This window comes from Cheilinus undulatus, linkage group 8 (genome assembly GCF_018320785.1).
Source record: "Cheilinus undulatus linkage group 8, ASM1832078v1, whole genome shotgun sequence".
NCBI classification, from domain to species: Eukaryota; Metazoa; Chordata; class Actinopteri; order Labriformes; family Labridae; genus Cheilinus; species Cheilinus undulatus.
Genome location: NC_054872.1, coordinates 9,701,793 through 9,721,771, shown reverse-complemented (window position 1 = coordinate 9,721,771; position 19,979 = coordinate 9,701,793). Strand labels below are relative to the sequence as shown.

General features: G+C 38.5%; 2 protein-coding genes across 4 annotated transcripts in view; one reads left to right on the top strand and one right to left on the bottom strand.

Annotated features, from left to right (window-relative positions):
- Positions 1 to 2,034, bottom strand: part of si:dkey-122a22.2 — a 36,066-nt gene extending 34,032 nt beyond the window's left edge. Inside the window, exon 1 of the mRNA XM_041794382.1 lies at positions 1,883 to 2,034. Coding sequence (XP_041650316.1) covers positions 1,883 to 1,942 — 60 coding nt within the window. The 5' untranslated portion in view covers positions 1,943 to 2,034. The remainder of the gene's footprint in view (positions 1 to 1,882) is intronic.
- Positions 2,035 to 9,380: 7,346 nt separating this feature from the next.
- The window catches only part of oxr1a (oxidation resistance 1a), a 186,320-nt gene continuing 175,721 nt past the window's right edge, over positions 9,381 to 19,979 (top strand). For 2 of the 3 annotated variants that reach the window (XM_041792777.1, XM_041792774.1), the window contains exon 1: positions 9,381 to 9,537. The gene's annotated coding sequence lies outside the window, so the exon portion shown is untranslated. Of the gene's footprint in view, positions 9,538 to 10,809; positions 10,873 to 19,979 lie in introns of all 3 variants that reach the window. The other variant, XM_041792775.1, reaches the window with a different exon arrangement.

The window sequence follows — 19,979 nt, the reverse complement described above, 5'->3', positions numbered from 1 at the left end:
TTTATAGCCATAAATATTCTAATATATGTACTAGGAATGCACTGATACCTTTACTAGTATCTGCTCATTAATCATTGTAGATACTGTACATAGTCATAGGTTTAAAGCATGATGCTAGTCTTTCTTTGTGTGAGCTTGAAGTCAAAGTTGGAGTCACATCTCTAGTTTGATCACATCTGAACATACAGGTGCATCTGCAGGTGCAAAAATTAGAATATCTTGAAAAAGTTCATTTTTAATTCAATTAAAGAAAAGAACATCTGACAAACATAAAACAGACTTTCAAAATAATTTTAAGATTTCATTAATATTATTTAATACTCATGAAAGTACTCGGTATCGGTGATTACCAAATAGAAGTATTTGTACTTGGTCTGGAAAAAAGTGGTATTGGTGCATTTCTGATATTAATACGGTGATTAACAAATTAGGCCACCACCAAATGTAAGGTTTATGCCACAGCTGCTCTGAATTAACAGCACTGGTAACCACCAAAATCATTTTTTATGTTTCTGTAATGGTTAATACACCAGCATGCAGGAGCTCTTTCAAAGAAACTGTTTTTTTTTTATTCTTAAATATAATTATTACTGTTAGCCATGAATTTTCAAAGTAACTGTTTTACAAAAAAAAAAACTGAAAAAATAGTAAAGCACATTACTATTTCTTGATTAATATGTCAAATTCTAGTTATTTACTTGCATTCCTCAACAGAAAAAAAATATATTTTTAGTGGCTGAATGTTATGCCTAATTTATTTCTGATTTCTCAGAGAAGCCCAGTGAGTGGGTTTAAATTTGTGTCTAAAAAGGTGGATTCTATTCCTCGTTCCTGTTAAAGCACTTCACGATGCTGGATGGTCTCTGATACAAACAGGGAAAGACATAAAGTGTTCTCACAGTGAGGTCAAGTTACTCTGGGGTCATTATGGGTCAGTATGGGGTCCATTTGTGGAAACACTGTGTGCAAATTAGTGAAAACCGACAGCATCACGAACGAGAACGTCTCCCACAACATCTAAGTGCATCTGGGAATCCCTTCTGGACTGAATCTGATTGGTCGTAGGTTTATATACCAACAATAAAATGACCCCAAGCATACTTCAAAGCTGTTCAGACTTTTGGACCAAGAAAAAGGAATCTGGAGTACTGGAACTGATGGACCGGCCAAGTCAAAGTCCAGATTTAAATCCTGTTGTACAAATTTGGGATTCAATAGTCAGAGATTGATTAGTAGTTTCTTTTTAATTGCTAAATAAATTACAATAACATTTTTGTTTTAACAGGTTTTTGAAAGGTCTCTAAAATATTTCTTCATAAAAAAATCAAATTTGTCTGCAGATAGATAGATGGATGGATGGATGGATGGATGGATAGATAGATAGATAGATAGATAGATAGATAGATAGATAGATAGATAGATAGATAGATAGATAGATATTATTTCAGTGCCAACCCCATGCTATGGATGTAAATTTCTGTCGAGCCCTACAAGTTGAATCTTGGGAGGAAAGGAAAGCTTTTATAGTAAGGCACTCATGTTGAGTTGGGTATTATCTGTTAAAATTGATGTGTTGCTCCTCTTCTCAACATGAAGAGGCACTGTCTGACACTGATCGGTGCTGCACTTTAAGAGGTTTGTGGTTTAAGCAATACAGCAAGAAAACGTCCACTAGGCTTGGACGACAGAATTTGACTATCAAGATCTAAGACTAGTAACATGTCTTCTTTTTGACAGTTTGATGATGTTCATGATCATTGATCAGCTATCAACATTAACTGTGCAGAAAAGAGAGCAGTACTACTTCATACCAAACTGTCATATATCGCATGTCGTATCCGAGCCCTGTGCCTTTTTAAGCAGACCGGGAGACAGGGCTTACCTGTCTCTCAGCCCTGGGAGGTTCACCGTTGGATGCCTGAGCTCCTGTTCTTGAACGCATTTTGAAATGAATCGATGTAAACTTATCTCTGAGGTTCCCATTGAATTACTGTGGCAACTTCCTGGTGGAGGTACGGAAGCCGAGAAGTCAAACAGTATTCCATGCGCCCATGTCTACGCATGCGCACGCTCTGTAAACTCAAGCAAATATCTTTCTGCAAACACGAGCAGACCTGAAGCAGACTGAAGAAAGGGAGGAGCGATGTATGATGTTGTGGGATGGTGGCTCAGTTTTATTGATCAGGAATTCATAGTTACCTTGTAAATGATAAAAATACATACATAGAACACATTCTTCTCTACATTAAGGCTGCATGGTACTGGAAAAAAATCGGCTACTTTGCTTTCATTTATTTTATCCATCCATTAAAATCCTTACATTTTGTTTTGCCTTTGATGCTGCAGTCCTCTTTTCTTGTATTGGTTTAATTGAATCTGACTCTTTTTTTTCCTTTCATTGACTAAGGTTTTGATTCAGGTGACTGTTCTTTCCCTTTCTCTTTTACCTGTTTGCAGGGAATAAAAAAGATTTTTTAAATGCAGGCAAAGACTCCTTCTCCAATCAGGTAGGATTAATGCAGTAAACAAACTGGCCATCAGGGGTCACTGTATCCCACAAACACGTTCTGTATTTAACAGCAAACCAACAGAGACAGTTGAATGAACATATAATTGCCTCATACCACCATTAAATGAGCATTAGATATCTCACACTGTCAAATTAAATGTGAGAAACAACAAGAAACATCTGGGAACAATGTGGAACAACCAAACTCATCAACTATAATATGACTTCATCTCCTTCCAAACACTGCATTCTTGCTGTCTGTGGCAGCTAAAGGTGTGCTGTATTGTGCCATCAGTGTAGGCTACTGAATTTTCATCATTAGTATTTCAATGACTGCTTGACATATGACCTGTGGATAGGCTGAGCCTCTTTACTGTAAGGTAGTTTCATCTTTGGGATGGTTGTGTTACTGTTGTTATCCCTCATTTTTATTTTGATAGTTCTCTTGTGCAGTGGTGCAGTGGTGTGTGCAGAAGGGTATACTCTTAATTTCTGTACTCTTTGGAAGTGGGTATACTCTTCATTTTAAAGTGGGTTTACTCTACGGTGACAAAAGAATAGGAGGTTAACTCTGTATACCCATTTATTTTTGTCCAGTGTACCCTGGACTACACCACTGATCTTGTGTCTCATTTCAGATCCTTCACTTCCCCTCCTGTGTCTTCCACCCACGATTACCTTCTGTGTGCCACCTGTGTCTAGTTATCTGTAGCACCTCCCACCTCCTGTGTTTGCCTCCTCCTGGGCCAGTTTGTCTGGCACCTTCACATCATGAGCCTTGGATTGAAACTTTAGTTGTTATTCTTTAATTTGACACTGCAGCTGTTGTTCTGGATACATTTGCCTGTTCTTTTAAATCTACAATGTATCTACTTAATCAAAATCGATCAAATTAAACCTCCTCCCTGTCTTGACATCATGTGTTTCTATTCTATTCCATGGTTCAGTGTGACACCTTGCACATTTCCCACAGCTGGAAAACTTGGGATCAAAAAGTAACTAATGGCCTTGAAAATGATTCTATTTTTAGATATTCAGTGACAACAGGGATACACTGTAGTTTGAGGGATCTTTTTCTCATCTGGGTTCATGCTGACTCAAATTTAAAAAAATGTACTGGTTCATGGAGGGAATTCAAGACACCCCGCTCAATGAACTGGACCTGATGACATTGTCAGAGTTAGAAATAACAATTTTAATGAGAAATGTTCTTTAAACTTTGCCTTCATAGAAAAAACACCTTTTGCAGCAATTACAGCTATGCAGACATTAGGCATTTTCAGTTTTTCAGGGTAATCTGGTGAGATTTCTCCCCTTGCTTCCTGGAACATCTCCCACAAGATGGATTGCCTTGATGGAGTTTTCCTTCATACCATACATGTAAGCTGCTCCCACAACGGCTCAATAGGGTTCAGATCTGAAGACTATGCTGGCCACTCCATTGAAGTCAGAATTCTCTTTGACTGCTTATTGTGTAAATATATTTCGTAGACATTTTGGAGGTGTGTTCTGGGTCATGATCCTATTGTAGGATGAAATTGGCCCCAAGAAAGTGCTGTCCACAGTATGGCATGGTATTGCAAAATATTGTGCTAGCTTTCCTTCCCCAAAGTCCCTTCCTCTTTTTAAAAATCTCCTTTTCTACCCCACCCCCGAGCATCTGTTCTTGCACCTTTTCATTTGTTCTGCATCTCACAACTGTTCTTCTGTTTGATCCAAAGACCTCCAACTTGGACTCATCCATGCACAACACCTTCTTCCGGTCTTTCAGTGTCCAGTCTTTACTCCCTTTTTAGTAAAATGTTTTTTAGCCGTGCATCATCATTAACTTGGATTAGCATCCATACTAGGAGAACGATGCAGAGGACTGACAGTTGCTGATAACTGTGAACTGCATGAAAATGTTTTTCTTTGAAAAACAAAGAGGGGGGGAACAAAATCCAAACCTATCTGGCCCTGTGTGGAAAAAGTAATTGTCCCCTGAACCTAATAACTGGTTGTGCCAACCTTGGCAGCAATGATTAAGCATTTGTGATAACTGGTGATGAGTCTTTCGCATCACTGTGGAGGAATTTTGACCCACTCTTCTTCGCAGAATTGTTTTAACTCAGCCATATTGGAGGGTTTTCAAGCATGAACTGCAATTCAAGGTCACACCACAGCATCTCAGTTGGATTTAAGATGGGCCCTGACTTTGCCACTCCAAAACCTTCATTTTATTTTTCTTGAGCTATTCAGAGGTGGACTTGCTGGTATGTTTCGGGTCGTTGTCCTGCTGCATAACCCAAGTGCTCTTGAGCTTGAGGTCATGAACTGATGGCCGGACGTTGGCCTTCAGGATTTTTTGATAGGCAGCAGAATTCATGGTTCCATCAATTACAGTAAGTGGTCCAGGTCCTGAAGCAGCCCCAGACCATCACACTGCCACCACCATGTTTGACTGTTGGCATGATGCTCTTTTTATCAAATGCTGTTATTTTTACACCAGATGTAACACCTTCCAAAAAGTTCAACTTTTGTCAGTCAACAGAATATTTCTCCAAAAGTCTTGGGGATCATTAAGATGTTTCTTGGAAAATGTGAGACGAGCCTTTGTGGGTTTTTGTCAGCAATGGTTTTGGCCTTGGAACTCTCCCATGAAGGCTATTTTTGCCCAGTGTCTTTCTTATGATTGAGTCATGAACTTTGACCTTAACTGACGCCAGTGTGGCCTCCAGGTCTTCGGATGTCATTCTAGGTTCTTTGTGACCTCCTGGATGAGTCGTCATTGCATTCTTGGAGTCATTTTGTTTGGCCAGTCACTCCTGGGAAGGTAAACCAATGTTCCAAGTTTTCTCCATTTGTGGATAATGGCTCTGACTGTGGTTTGCTGGAGTTCCAAAGCTTTGGAAATGTCTTTGTAACCTTTTCCAGACATGATATTTTTCAATCAATTTGTTCTTTCATTTGTTCTTGAATTTCTTTGGCTCTTGGTATGATGCGTTTCTTTCTGAGATCTTGTAGTCTACTTCACTTTGTCTGACAGCTTCTATTTTAATGATTTCTTGACTCAACAAATCTGGCTGTAATCAGGCCCTGGTGTGGCCAGTGAAATTGAGCTCAGCTTTCCGAGGACTGTCGTTAATCACAGTTAACTCATGATTTAACAAGGGGGGCAATTACTTTTTCACACAGGGCCAGATAGGTTTGGATATATATATATATATATATATATATATCAGATATGAGAAGTTTTTGAGGAATATATAGAGCGAATGAATGTCTCCATGCAAAAATGAACACTATAAACAGACAATTGTAAAGTTATGATTGTCATCAGAGTGACTCTGTGGCTGTTGCGTGGTTGTAAGGATTCTGGTCTTTATGCACTAAATTGTTACTAGACAGAGCAAAGCCTCATAAGTAAACTCTGCTAACATAGCTGGTTTCTGATGGCTGAAGCCATGTGGGGAATACATTCCAGTAATTAAAAAGGGCTGGCTGGACCAAAATGATGACTGTCAGAAACTGATTCACTCACAGGCTGAGCGCAGTTTTGTATTAAGGGTAGATTAAACCTAATAATAATAAAAGGCCTTCTCTGTTTTTTTTATCTTTTGCTCTGGCTGTACATGATTATCATGGAGAAAACAGTGGTCAAACAGACAGTGTATTTTCACAGCACACTTAGCCAACACTCATTTCTTTCAGTGTCCCTGACTTCCAGAAAATGGGCAGAAATTTCTAGTTGGTCTTTTGATTTCTTTTTATGTAAGTGACAAAAATTACAAATCAAATGAGAACTAAATTGAGAAACAAAAATCATTACAACCTCCCATTTTAAGCATTTAGTGCATAAATGTGGATAATATGAGATGGTGTTTATACACATGCACAAAACTGAAAATTTTCACCATATATCCAGGTGAATGCCATGTGCAAACAAAATTATCTGTCAACAATAATAACTTATTTCCTTATTTTGGCCAATAAGGGAAACCTTGTATTGTTGTCTCAACTACCCCACTAAGCTGTTAAAAATATGCACAACAGCATATTCCTGCAAATGGCTGGCACCTGAAAACATGGGTTGGCTGTGCATGGGCAGTTTTTTTTTTCTGTTTGGTCTAAATAAAGACTTTTCTTATCCCTATCTCATTATAGAGTTCTTGGCTTTTCTAATTAAATGCTATCTGGAATTTTGTCCCATTTAGAGCCCAGGTCTGCCAAGCAAGCTCTACAATTGAAGGCCTCTAGTATTGCTTTTGAACAATCAAAGTGAATCAATAAAACAAACGAAAACAAACTAAAGTGACTAAATAAATGTACAGTTTTTGTCAACTGGCCTTAAAACAATTGATACATGTCAGTTTTGTAGATGATGTTGGTCCTTTTCCTTTATCGTCCTGGCACATAAAACAGCCTGAGTCTGCAACCACATATCATTTTAAATAACACCAGTTAAGATATATGTAATATTACAGGTCATGTCCTCAAAGTTATTTCAATCAGGCTTACTCAGATAATAAATTTATATTGATATGGGCTGTCTCTGATGTTCTAAGTGTGATTGAGTTTCTGACACAGCAAGCAAACACACCACTCCTTCATCTATTTACTAGTCAGCTTTGGGTTGTTCCGGAGGGTAAGCATCCCAGGCATCAGTCTTCTGCCCGCAGACTTAAGACGCCATAAGGCTCTCATTGATTTTAGCCCCTCAGAGCTGAAGTGCAGCATCAATCAATACTGTAACAAGTCTTCATTTATACTTGAGGAATGCTATTTCCAACTCAGCAGGTATGAAATAGTGTTGCTGGTGGCATTGTGCGAGAGGCAATGGTATGCATTTGGCTTCAGGCTTCATCTGATCAACAATAAAATAACACATCCCTATCATGACACATGCAAAAGTGCATAGAGTACAGATCTCAAATACAAGCTGCAATGTGCAGCAGCATTTCAAAATGTGTGGTTTTCAGTATTCATCGGTATTCCAAAACTGAACTAGTGTCATGTTGATGTTATGTGGAACCATAAAGAAAAGATGCGGCATGCTGAGAATTCATCTCTGACTTTCACTCTGCGCCCTATTCTGATCAGCTGCAGAGACGCACAGGTGACTTATGCAACCTCCATGAGTAATTGGGTGATTGGAGAACTAGGTGAGGTCGTTCACCCCAGTTTATTAGTAATGGACAGCTTGCTACAGATCTGCAAATATTTATACAGATATTACATTATTGAGGGATTAATAAAGTTGTTGAATTGAATTGAAAAGTAGACGGAACTTTTTATTATGGGGATGACTCTAACACTGAGGCTTCTAACACTGAGATGCATATTAGACTTCAACATACTGTAGATTGGTGGTTCCCAATCTGGGGTCCAGGCACCTCTAGGGGGGACCCAAAAGATCTCAAGGATGGGCGTGGGACCCAGTCTGCTCTGACAATGTCAGAATTGGATGTACAGTACATACAGTGCCGTGATAAAGTATTTGCCCCCTTTCTGATTCCGTTTTTTTTTTTTTTTTTTTTGCGTATTTATCACACTTAAATTTTCAGATCATCACACCAATTTTAATATCTCACAAAGACAACCCAAGTAAACAGAAGATGCAGTTTCTAAATGGTGATTTTATTTATTAAGGGAAAAAAAATCCAAACCGATCTGGCCCTATGTGAAAAAGTAGACACATGACATGCTTGTAAATTTATTTGGTGACTCTAAAATGGCTGTAGGTGTGAGTGTGTCTGGTTGTCTGGCCTTATATATTAGCCCTGTGATTGAATGGCGACCACATCAATCCAAGATGTACCCCGCCTCTCGCCCAGTGACAGCTTGGCCAGGCTCCAGCCCCAACAGGATAAGTGGTATGGAAAATGGATGGCTGTACAATGGTGTATAATGGCCAACATGGAGAATAAAAATAAAGGAAGGGAATCTGTTAGTTTTTGATAAGAAAATAAAAAATAATTTGTGAAAAAAAATCTTAATTTTTGAGATTATAAAGTTGTTTATCCACAAGAAAAAACTCTAAATTTCAGAGTTCAAAAAAGTTGGAAATTTACAAGAAAAAAACTTGAAATTTCCAAGTTCAAAAACTCAAAAATTGCATTTTTTTTTTAAATTCTCAAATGTACAACAATCTTAAAATTCTTAAATTTACAACAGCATAAAGTTAAATTGGACAAGAAGCCAAACTGAAAATAGTGGTGTGATACTGGGACTGTACAATAAAAAAAATCTTAGTTTTGGTTCATGGCTTTTGCAGTCAGACATTTATATTTTTGTCTTGTAAATTTACTTTAAAAACTTGAGAATTTCGAGTTACAACACTTTTGTAGTAATGAATACCTTATTCATAAATCGAGTGTCAAAACAAGTGTATCTAGGACTTTTCTGCTGGGATGTAATCAGTGACAATTAACAGTGAAGTGTACTTTTTCAAGTGGGTGCTTAGTTTTCCTTTTTTTTTTTAATGAGTGGGGGGTCCAAGGGAACAAGGTGGGGAACCACTGCCATAAATAAATTATCATGATTTTTCTTCTATAAAACCTCCAGTTTGAATAAATGTTGAAAAAATCATATATTTTTGCATGAAATATGGTCTCTATATGCTAGAAATTGTAGAGAGAATACGGCAGTAGAAACCCTGAAACTGATTTAAGGGTTAAATAAATTGCTGCACCATGATTCCTAGTTGCTGTTTCAGCGTCCAGCGCCATCCTAACTGCAACAACAACACTGTATGATTCCCATCCCTTCAGTACATGGAGGGATAACAGCTCTCACCTCTCCATGCTCCCCTCCACCCCCCTACACTCAGGGAAAAGCCTGCTTGGTATGGTCCGCTCCTCCCCTCTCTACGTCTCAGCGATGGTAGCTGGTTTCTATTGGGAGAAGGTCAAATGACTCCGCATGTCTGCTTTTGTTTGCGTCCCCGTGATGGTGCGCTCCTGATGAAGAAACGCTTACACCAAATAATTTCTCTGAACTGGCAATTCATGACCGTCCGAAGCGGGTTCTCCAGCTGCGTCGTCCTAAAAGTAAGTACGAATGTGCAGTGACGTGTTTGTTCTCTCTGAAACGATTTACCCAGTTTATATGTTGATAACGCCGGATTAGTCGTCGCCTTATAAAGCTTTAATGTTTGTAAAGTGTTGTGTTTCAGTGCAGCCGGGGCTGCTCGGGTGCTCGGTTGGTTAGAAGTTGCTTTTAAAAACGCTAATTCTTGAGATGCTTTCAGACTGCAGGTGCAGTTCAGGTGAAGGGTTGCTGTAGGCTAGTTCTTACTGAGCTGGCCGCTGCGTGTTATTTCTGTCTTTCTTTTAGGTCGCTTTATGCAGTTTACTTTAGCCATTAGTTTTAGTATGTGTAGCAGTCGTTTTATTTCATGCACAACAATCACAGTGGGGGACAGCCTGCATGTGTTTCACTGAGCATGTCTGGGGCACAGAGTGGGAATAAAGACAGTGGCCTGCCAAAGACTTGTCAACAATATATAAAGGAAATGAACATAAATTTGATAGGCTGCAGATAAAAGACATTTCTCTTAAAAATATCACTTCAGAGCTCGGTTATGTCACAGTGAGCGGATAATATACTCTCTATGTCTACTTTTAACTCTACCTTAAATGGCACCTGAGGTGAGTGTTAATGTGGGGGAGTGGAAAACACAGTCCTCAGCAACTAGTAAGCTCTGAGGGTATGAGCCTTATTCAAGTGAGTCATCGGAGTCGGCCCAAAACTCCCCCCTGCAGAACAGCACAGAGCTTAGCCTATTACACCGTTGCATGATGAATTGAGGTGTAGCCTAGCCACATCAGGTAGACAGTGAGCTTCCTCCAGGGTAAGATGAGTGGGCTCCTTGATCTCTGATGATGCATCTCTGTAAAATACATCCAGTATCAGCAGGTACTGAACAAAACTGCTCTGTTTTGTTGATGCACTCTGTAGTTTGTTCAAGGTCAGTAAGATGTTCAAGGTCATTTTAAAAGCCATAGCTTTACATGCTGCTGTAAGTGTGCCCTAGTATGACTGCGTGTGCTTTTCTACTCAACCTCAGCTGGCCAGAAAACATTAACACAGTAATCTTAGGAAAAAGCAGGACGTTTTTTGGATGTAGCTTTTTGCCAGTGACAAAAGCAATGCTAATGAAAATTCTATATTTTCTTTAAAACGTGCCTTCGTAATACATTCACACAAATTTATGAAGAAGAGCAACACTTCAGAAACAGGAAGTTGGGTATAATTGTTTTTATATCTATTTTCACTAGAGAGGTCAAGAGTTGCTAGTTTTGTTTGTTTACCTTCTTCAGATACCAGGATTACCAGTGTTTGTTCTTTTTCGGACTACTACTTGAAGGCAGGCAGTACAAACCGTGAGTTTGTTTTTTTTCCAGTGTTTTCCTCACACCTCTAAGGGCTAGTTTCTTTTTCTGTGTATCTAGGAGCCATAACTGCTTAGTTTTCGTCATTTCTACCCTTTATAGTTTTAGTCTGGTTTTAGTATACGAAAAACTTAAAAACATTTTAGTCTAGTTTTAGTCCGTAAAAGGATTTTATGTCGTAGTCTCAACTTTTAGTCCAAGCATTTATTGTCTTGCCTGAACCTGGTACCAAACCATGCACTCTTACAAATCTGGGATCCCTGATTTCTACAGCTGAGAGGTAGAAAAGCTTTACAGATTTACCCACAGTGGAGAAATATCATGAATTTTGAATGTCGGACAGAAGCTAAAATGACATTTAAGTCTAGTCAGTTTTAGTCATCAAAGATGTATTTTTAGCCCTTTTTAGTCTAGTCTTTCTCATGGAAAAAAGGCTGTTGATGATTTGTTTTACTCGTAGATTTAGGCCTTGTCCATACAGAGATGAAACAATATATTTCTGTTTCGTTTTGAAAAAGTTTTCTGTAAACACGGGGTTGTTTCAGGAAATGTCTGCATAAGCATGGAACCACTGAAAATGACAGAAAAAGCTGTAGTATATATACCACCCTGCAAGTGGCGCTTTATTGCTGCCACAGAAATGCACCAAAAGATATAAGAAGATTACAGGAAACTGCCCCGAATGTCCTCCTAGTCGCCCTTCTGGTTGTTCTCCGTGTTGGATTTAAGAACGTCTGGCATATGCTGTTCTCAGTGGTGGTAGAGGAGCATCAGATTTTGCTGTTAAAGCCATAACAAACTCAGTAGCTTCTGCAGCATGAACACAACCCTGTAATCCGCCATTGTTGTTTTGGTTCAACACGCACGTGTGGCATAAGTGGGCTACGCCATGTATGACGTAATCATTTCAAAAAAAGGTGTGGTTGGCTGTCCACATGGAGAAGAAACAGTGTTTACATATTTATTCACTCTGGGACTCTGTTTCAAAGAGTAGCGTTAATGTGGATGAAACGCCGATATGACAAAAAACTTTTGAAATTTGCCTCTGTGTGGATGAGGCCTTAGTCGATGAAATTTACACTGCTATAATGTGACAAAGTTTACTCAATATTCTGTGCTCTTAATGAGTGTTTGTTGCTTAAATTCCAAAAGGCCAGAATAAAGATCTTGCAGGCAACAGAATTAGGCAATCGCCTGCCTTTGACTAATGGTAAAGTCTGCCTCTGAGAGCGAAGGCAGTCGCCTTTTCAGCACTATGGCAGCATGAACATATTAACTTGCACAGAGGAAGTGACATAATGTAGGGATGGGGAGGGGGGCAAACTGAAGGAGAGAAGCCACAAATTTGGTTTTTATTGAAAATGTATATATTAATTATGGGTGGGAATCACTAGTGGCCCCACGATACAATATTTTCACGATACTTGGGTCAGGATTCGATATTATTGCGTTTTAAACATTTTGCAATACAGTGAGTATTGCAATATATATATATTGCGATCCACCATTTTCTCAACTGTTTAGCTGATTTAGTATTAGTCTTGCCCTTATGTTTGTTGTATTTTCACAGTATTTTATTTAAATGTAGCACTTCTTTCAAACCTCCTGTGTCATGTCCCTCTCATCTGTGCCCTGCTTGCATTCTTAATGTCCTTCCCCTGGTGCTGCCATGTTTGTTTTACTAACTTTCTCCTGCTCTGTGAACTTCACCTCTGCTGACCTCCCTGGACAAACAATTGATTTTATTTTTCCATTATCATAGACTTTAGTTCTTATTAGCAATTACTTTGAAAAATTTGATCCTTGGTGGATGAGATGATACGATTTATCACCAGACAAAATATTGCGATTCTATTTTTTCTCTCACCCTTAATATTTATGATTTTTTTTCAAACCAGTAGACCCAAGAACTCTTCTGAGAGGTATCAAGGACAATTGGAGCAACAATTGAGACATACAGACAGAAACTCTGCCACATATAGTAAGATTTATTTTATTTCTCATTTTTGGCTCAAGTAAAAGAAACATGCTTGATTGTCGAGAAGAGTCATGAGAGATCAAATTCCTGCAGCTGTTGTGGTACTGTGATGTCACAAGAAGCTTAAATAATGTTAACATGTCCTGCAGTTACTGCAGGCTTTAAGGGATGGGCAATAAATTGAGTTTTCAGGATGTCAGCATATTTTCAAATGAGATACTGGGTAAGAGAATCTCATTTACAACCCCATTCAAAGAAACTGGGAAACTGTGTAAAGTGTGAATTGAAACAGAATGCAATGATTTGTATAACATATTTTATAGAAATATATTATACTTTAGACCCCTCATTCTCAAAGTCTGAGTCCCAACTCACAGGTGGGTCACAGGAGTTTTTTGTTCAGGATTGCCAGATAAGTTCTTCCTTATTGTATTTCTAAAGATATTATTGGGGCTTTTTATGCCTTTATGTAGTGAGGAGGACAGTGGTAGAGGTGGAAACAGGGATGAGAGAGTGGGGGTGTGACATGTGGAAAAAGAAGCCACTGACTTGAACAGGGGCTGCTTACATGGAAATGAAGCATTTCCATTACAAGGGGCAGCTCGGCTTGGTTTTGTTTGACTCGGCATGGCAGTCCAGTGTGGCAGGGGATTTGCTTTTCCTTTACAACCGAGCTTCCCATTTGAGGGAAGAGCTGATGACACAGCGTTCTGAGCCCTCATCCATCTCATCCACAGTCTGATCTCTGCACTGTCTGATCTGTTTGCCTTTACATTGTTTTACAGCAAAAAATTAAACTACAGGCTGACATCACCGCATGCTTCTCTTTTCCAGTTCTCTCTCTCTCTCTTTCTCTCTCTCCCTACAATTAATAAACTATCAATCATTCAGACCTATGATCAAAAAGAGAGGATTTTCCTGCATAGAAGTTACAGAAAAGTCTTGTGATGATTCATTTATGGGTCTCTAGATAGCAGAAAATGAACACAATCATATTTTTGGATTGTACAATAGTAACAGCATGCTTTACTAATGCTAGTTGATAAATTAAAGGCTGTCCCTATCATGGGCTAGAATTTATTACCCACGACGATGAAATGGGCAGGGGGTTATGTAAAGGGTTCTGTATCTTTGTGTGTTTGTTTGTTTGTTTGTTTTTGTTTGTATGTGTACAAGATAACTCGAGAACAGAAAGTCGGATCTTCACCAAACTTTCAGGGAATATTGGGATAGTGACAGGGAAGAATCGATTAGATTTTGGTGATGATCCGCACACCCATTTGGTTTTTCTCGGACTTTGAATTTTGAACACCATAGTAATCAATGGGAGCGTGAGTTCCTCGGTGGCGCTGCTTAGGCGTGGGTCTGCTGCCTCAGACGGCCATTCTAGTTTGTCTATAAGAAGGGGAAAGGGTAAAACTTTTGTCATTAGCAGGAACAGCAATCCTGGATCTGCACATGGTCTGTCCTGATCTCACTTGTGTGAGAACCCAGGCCACGTGCAACTATCAGACCGCAGTATGAGCACTTAAATCTCGAGTTTTGGTTGTGTGTCATCAACGTTTCAGTCGCAGACCACTGCTGTTACAGAGTTGTAGTCAGGGAGGGATAACACGTAAAATCCCGTGGGCTGAAAATATATGAACATAGGGGTCGATATCAGAAGCAGAAGGGGTAAATCCCCCAGGCAAATTGCACCCTGCATACCACTTTCGATGTCGGCGTGGTGCATTTGGAGGCGGCACTGGCTTACAGCTCTAGAGCAGGACCATTCTCGACATGGCCCAGCATGGCCTGGCGCGGCAAAATTGATGATAGAAAAATAAATCGGCACAGCTTGGTTTGGCTCAGCGTGGGCAAAAGTCAGAGTAAAAAAGCCCCAAAGGAGGCTAACCACTAGGCCATCGCTACTGTATTTAATAACATTTATGTCTGCACTGCACATTAAGGCCACATGGAGGAGCTCCACCCTATCCCACTCTCCACCGTCATAAAACAAAAAATAAGGCTCTTCTAGCAACTGGATAGCAGGAGAGCTAAACTCACAGTCATGGCTGCATAGCTAATACAAAAAGAAACTCATTGTTCCAGACAAGACAGCTACTGAAGGGCCAAAGGGCTGAACAAAGCTGATGGGAGTGAGGTAAAGAGGCACCTTCCAGGCTCTTTAAACAGAAGACCAGAGAGAGTGCAACATTAAAATTAACCAAGCTGGCATCAGCCATCAGCTCAACCAACCATCTCGAAAAGGAAGTTGTGATGTTTATGGCCAACATACGTCATTACATAGTAGCTTGTCTTAAATGATGGTGATGATCGTATAGAAACAGTGATTTTATTTATGCATTATTAACCTGATTTATAGATCAGGCCAGTTTTACGCCAGATTACGTCATGATGGCTTGTACTTCCTAAAAGTAGGTCACCAGAAAAATGTTTGGGAAAGATGGTTTAGACTAACTATTTCAACAATATAATATCGTTGTTTAAACAGTTATTTAGCTAATTTTCAAAAGAAAGCCTTAAACGACCATATTCACTCAGCTACCGTGCTCTTGTGGCATCAGGCTGATGGTGGGAAGCTCGTCGTGCTGTTTTAATTCTAGGTTGTTTGTCATATAAAAGCTGAGACTTCAGAGTTAGCATTTGCATCTGATTATGGAAATGATAGAGAGGTGTGTATTTTTCTGAAATATTAACAGTAATCTTGAATACAATTATTTAAACCTGGGTGGAAATTAAAGCTTAGATAAAAATGAAAAGCTTCCCATAGCCTATCATGATACTTCTTTAAAACCACATGCTTTAAAGGATACAGTATCCATTTTTATTTTTGATATTACTATAGAGTTAACCAAGATATGAAAGAATTAACACAAACAGTCACAAAGCTGCTCAAGCGGAGAGAGAGAGAGGGAAACAGAGTGCAGCGGTAAGCAATCAAATAGAGAATGGGAGGGCTGGTAGTTATACATGGGCTGATTGCCAAATGTCTCACAGGCGCTTTTATTGACAGTCAGCTGCACAATGTCAACATGAAAAATGATGTAAAAATAAACCTGTTTGGTGGGGGTAGGGGGTGGGGTTATTAGATGAGATAAAATAAATAGAAAGATGATACTTATTTTGGATAAAAAATTTAAAACCATCTTGTTGTCAAAAAAAATAAAACTGCAAGTTGTTACTGTGAATAATTGCTTTACTGAAAATCAACCTCATCATGAATCATATCATGACAATCAAACCGAGACATTTTACTGTTAATGGAAAAAATTTTAGCTTATTTTGAAATTGATGGCAGCAACGTATCTCATAAAAGTAGGGACGAGTCCCTGTTTACCATTGTGTATCATCCCCTCTTCTTTTAACAACAGTCAGTGAATGTCTGGGAGGTTAGGCGACCGGTTGCTTCAGATTTGGGAGAGGAATGTTGTACCATTCTTGTCTGATATTGATTCTAACAGTCCAGGGTTGTCTTTGCCAAATTTGTGTTTTATGAAGTGCTAAATATTTTCTGTTGGTAGAAGGTTTGGACTGCAGGCAGGCCAGTTCAGCATTAAGACTCTTCTACTGTAAAGCCATGCTGTTGTGATGGATGTGGTATGTGGTTTAACATTGTCTTGCTCAAATGTGTAAGACCTTCCCTGAAAGAGACGTTGTCTAGATAGGAACATTTTTTGCCCTTAAACCTCTACTTTTCAGCATTAATAGTACCTTTCCAAATGTATAAGCAGCCCATGTCATAGGTACTCATGCAACCCCGTACCATCAGAGATGCAGGCTTTTGAACTGTGCGCTGATAACAAGCTGGATGGTCCTTCTCCTCTTAGTCCACAGGGCACGGCATCTGTGGTTTCATCTGACCACAGAACAGTTTTCCATTTTGCCTCAGTAAATGAGCTTCAGCTCAGATAATTCAGCAGCCTTTTTGTATCACATGTGGCTTCTTCTTTGCATGATACAGCTTTAACTTACACTCGTGGATGCAAGGAAAATTGTCTTAACTAACAATAATTTCTCAGTGTTCCTGAGCCTGTGCATGGATTTCCAGTACTGAATCATGCCTGTTTTTAATGCAGTGTTGCCTGACAGCCTAAAGATCACACACATCCAGTATTGACTTCAGCCCAGTGTGCTCAGAGATTTCTCCAAATTCTCTGATATTATGAGCTGTAGATGGTGGGATATTCAAAGTCTTAGCATTTTTATGCTAAGGGAACATTTTTTTCAAATTGTTCCACAATTTTTAGAAACAGTTTGTCACAGATTGGTGAACCTCTGCTCATCTTTACTCCTGAGAGTCTCTCTAAAATGATCTTTTTATACCCAGCCATGTTACTGACCTGTTGCCAGATTACCTCATTTGTTGCAAATTCTCCTCCAGCTGTTTTTCATTAGCTTTTTGTTGCCTATCCCTACTTTTTATAGAAAAAGAAATATTACTGCCATGAATTGAAAATGAGCTATGGTCAGTGTGAATAAGATGTGGGTTTATGAGATAAATACTCATTTTAATAATGAAAGTTTTGTAATTTCTTGTGAACACCTATTATTACATATATTTTAGATTCTGAATTTCTCTGCTCTGCTTGCATGTTCCTACAGGGGGCGAGTTTTCTTCTTTGACACAACTCCATTGACTGACACATTTCCTTTATGGTTTGTCTCTGATGCCACACCTAGATATGAACCATAACTGAGCCTCTGACATAGAGAAGTTACTTTTATGCTACCAAGACAGCTTATGTTCACCCCCTAACTTTTAATGCATATTCTAATGGGCACGCAAGTATGCATGCTGCTTATTGGGCGAAAAATAATATGGATGGGTTTGGCCAGTGCATTTATTTGTCTTAACCCTAAGGAGTCTACAGGTGCACCGAAGCGCCCAAATCAGGATAAAAGATGAAATAGCAGCAAGACACAGCCTCACCAAATCTTCATTTCAACTTGTGTTGAAAGTTCTAAAACCGTGTTTATAGGCCAAGTAAACCCAGACTTACGATAAATAATTTACATTATGTTTCTCCTGAATGTTGTATATAACATTGTTGTTTGCTAAATTTTGTACATACGTTTTTGAATTTACAATTTATATTTGCATTCTAAGTAATAGGATGGTTCACAAACCATGTTTTTGATTTATTCTTAAAAAAATTAAACTTTTTCCTGCTTGGATTTTATGCTTTTGAGTGATTTAAGGTCCAATCTGTAAATTTAGTTTGTCAAATTGAAAAAAGAACTGTAAAACCACACGTGAGGTTGCACTGAAAAATGATACCGAACAAGGCAAGGTAAACAGTTTTTAAGATTAAATTAAAAGATAAAACCAAAAGTTGTCAATAATGGCCAAAATACCCTTGACCCCAGAGAGTTAATAGTGAGGTTTTAATTGATCTGGATGGATTATTACTAAGGCTGGGCAATTACAATACACAATATGGCCTGCTGCAATTTTCCAAATTGCAGAAGGAGCAATTTTTCTTTGACCTGAAATTTGAGAATTTACCAGTTTAAACCTTTTTTTGCAGCAGAGGTGTTATACATGACATATCATGCAATCATTCAGGTGCCATTTTTTTAGAATAGTCTACAAAAAATCCTAACTTCTTTATTTTTGTACTTTTTTCTTACTAAATGTAAGAATGACAAAAACCCTTCAATGCAACAATTCATGTCCAATTTGCAATACGAGTCAAACTCATCAGAATTAGGTAATTTTAAATAATTGTTCAGTTTTCACATATCAAATTGCAATATTTGGGGGGAAAAATCCCAATTAGATTAATTTCCAAAATTGTTCAGCCCTAATTATTACTGGTTTATGTTTAAGCAGAGGGATGGTGGAGAGGGATCATCAATAGATGATCTAGCTTGGCTTTTAATGACAGAGTGCACTGAACAATCCAGTGGTGAACTTGGATATTCAGGAACGGTCAGATCAGGCAGAAATTTTCAGAAGAGAACAAGAAAAGGCTGACTAACTTTTACCTGGAAGAGAGTAAAGCTCTGTTCTCTTGTACGCTCTAATCTCAATAACAGAACCCATGCTGCTGTGCCTTAAACGTGTTTATTTAACAAACAGGGGCAAATCCAGACTTTACTGGTTGAGGTGGCCCCGGCTCTGACTTGTGCAAGGATGGCAGGAGGTTTGTGTGTGCACATAGGGAATGATCTTTTATTATAATAAAGTACAACTTGATTTATTAAACCCACTCAAGAAAAACAATAAAACAAAGGCTTTTTTAAAAACTGTCTTGTTGAAGTGTAGTGCAAAACATATCCAAGGGCGAAGCTGATCTCTGTCGCTAAATGATACAAGTTACCCAAACCATATAAGCACCCAGATCTGATTAATCCTGCATCTGAAGCCTTCAGTTTGTGCCTGCTGTTAACAATTAATTTCTACATTTTAATTTAACTACTTTTACTTTGTAGAAACTGTTACAGAAATTATATTTGGTTGAAATTAAAATACTTTTGTTTAAACATGTTTTTTAATATTTTCAAGCCATGCTTTCATGCACCTCATGCTGTGTTGCTGATAAGCCAAATCAATAATGGCAGTATTGTTATTTCTATAAAGATGGCCAGGCAAAAAAAAATGTCAACTATACATGTTTTGCTATGAAAATCACATCATTTGTTTTATTAGTCACAACCATCTCTTCAATCTCTGAAGCCTCATTAATATATTAACACACACACATGGTTGTCAAGGGGAGGTGAGAACATCAGTGTTACCCTAGAGAATAAAACCACTGAATTATGCAATATTCAATCTGACTTGTTGCCAGAAAGAAAGGAAAAGGTCTGATTTTAAAGAAGCAGTTTGAATGTTAATCTGCTTCTAATTCTTCTTTCTCCCAGACATTGAAGGTTTTTCTGTAATTGTGCAAACCTTAGCAATGAGTTCAAACTGTTCTAACTGACCTTTGATGACATGAAACTAAATTATTGGTTCTGTAACCTCTGTTGCTCCGGACATATACAAAAAGTTCCATAGAGTCTCTGGTTTCTAAGTGCTGTAGTTCTATGATAAACTGCTGATTGTTAAACAGCCTTTAAGTTGCTGTCCTTTGTTCTTTTTTAATAATATTGTAGTGTAGCCAGTAAAGAA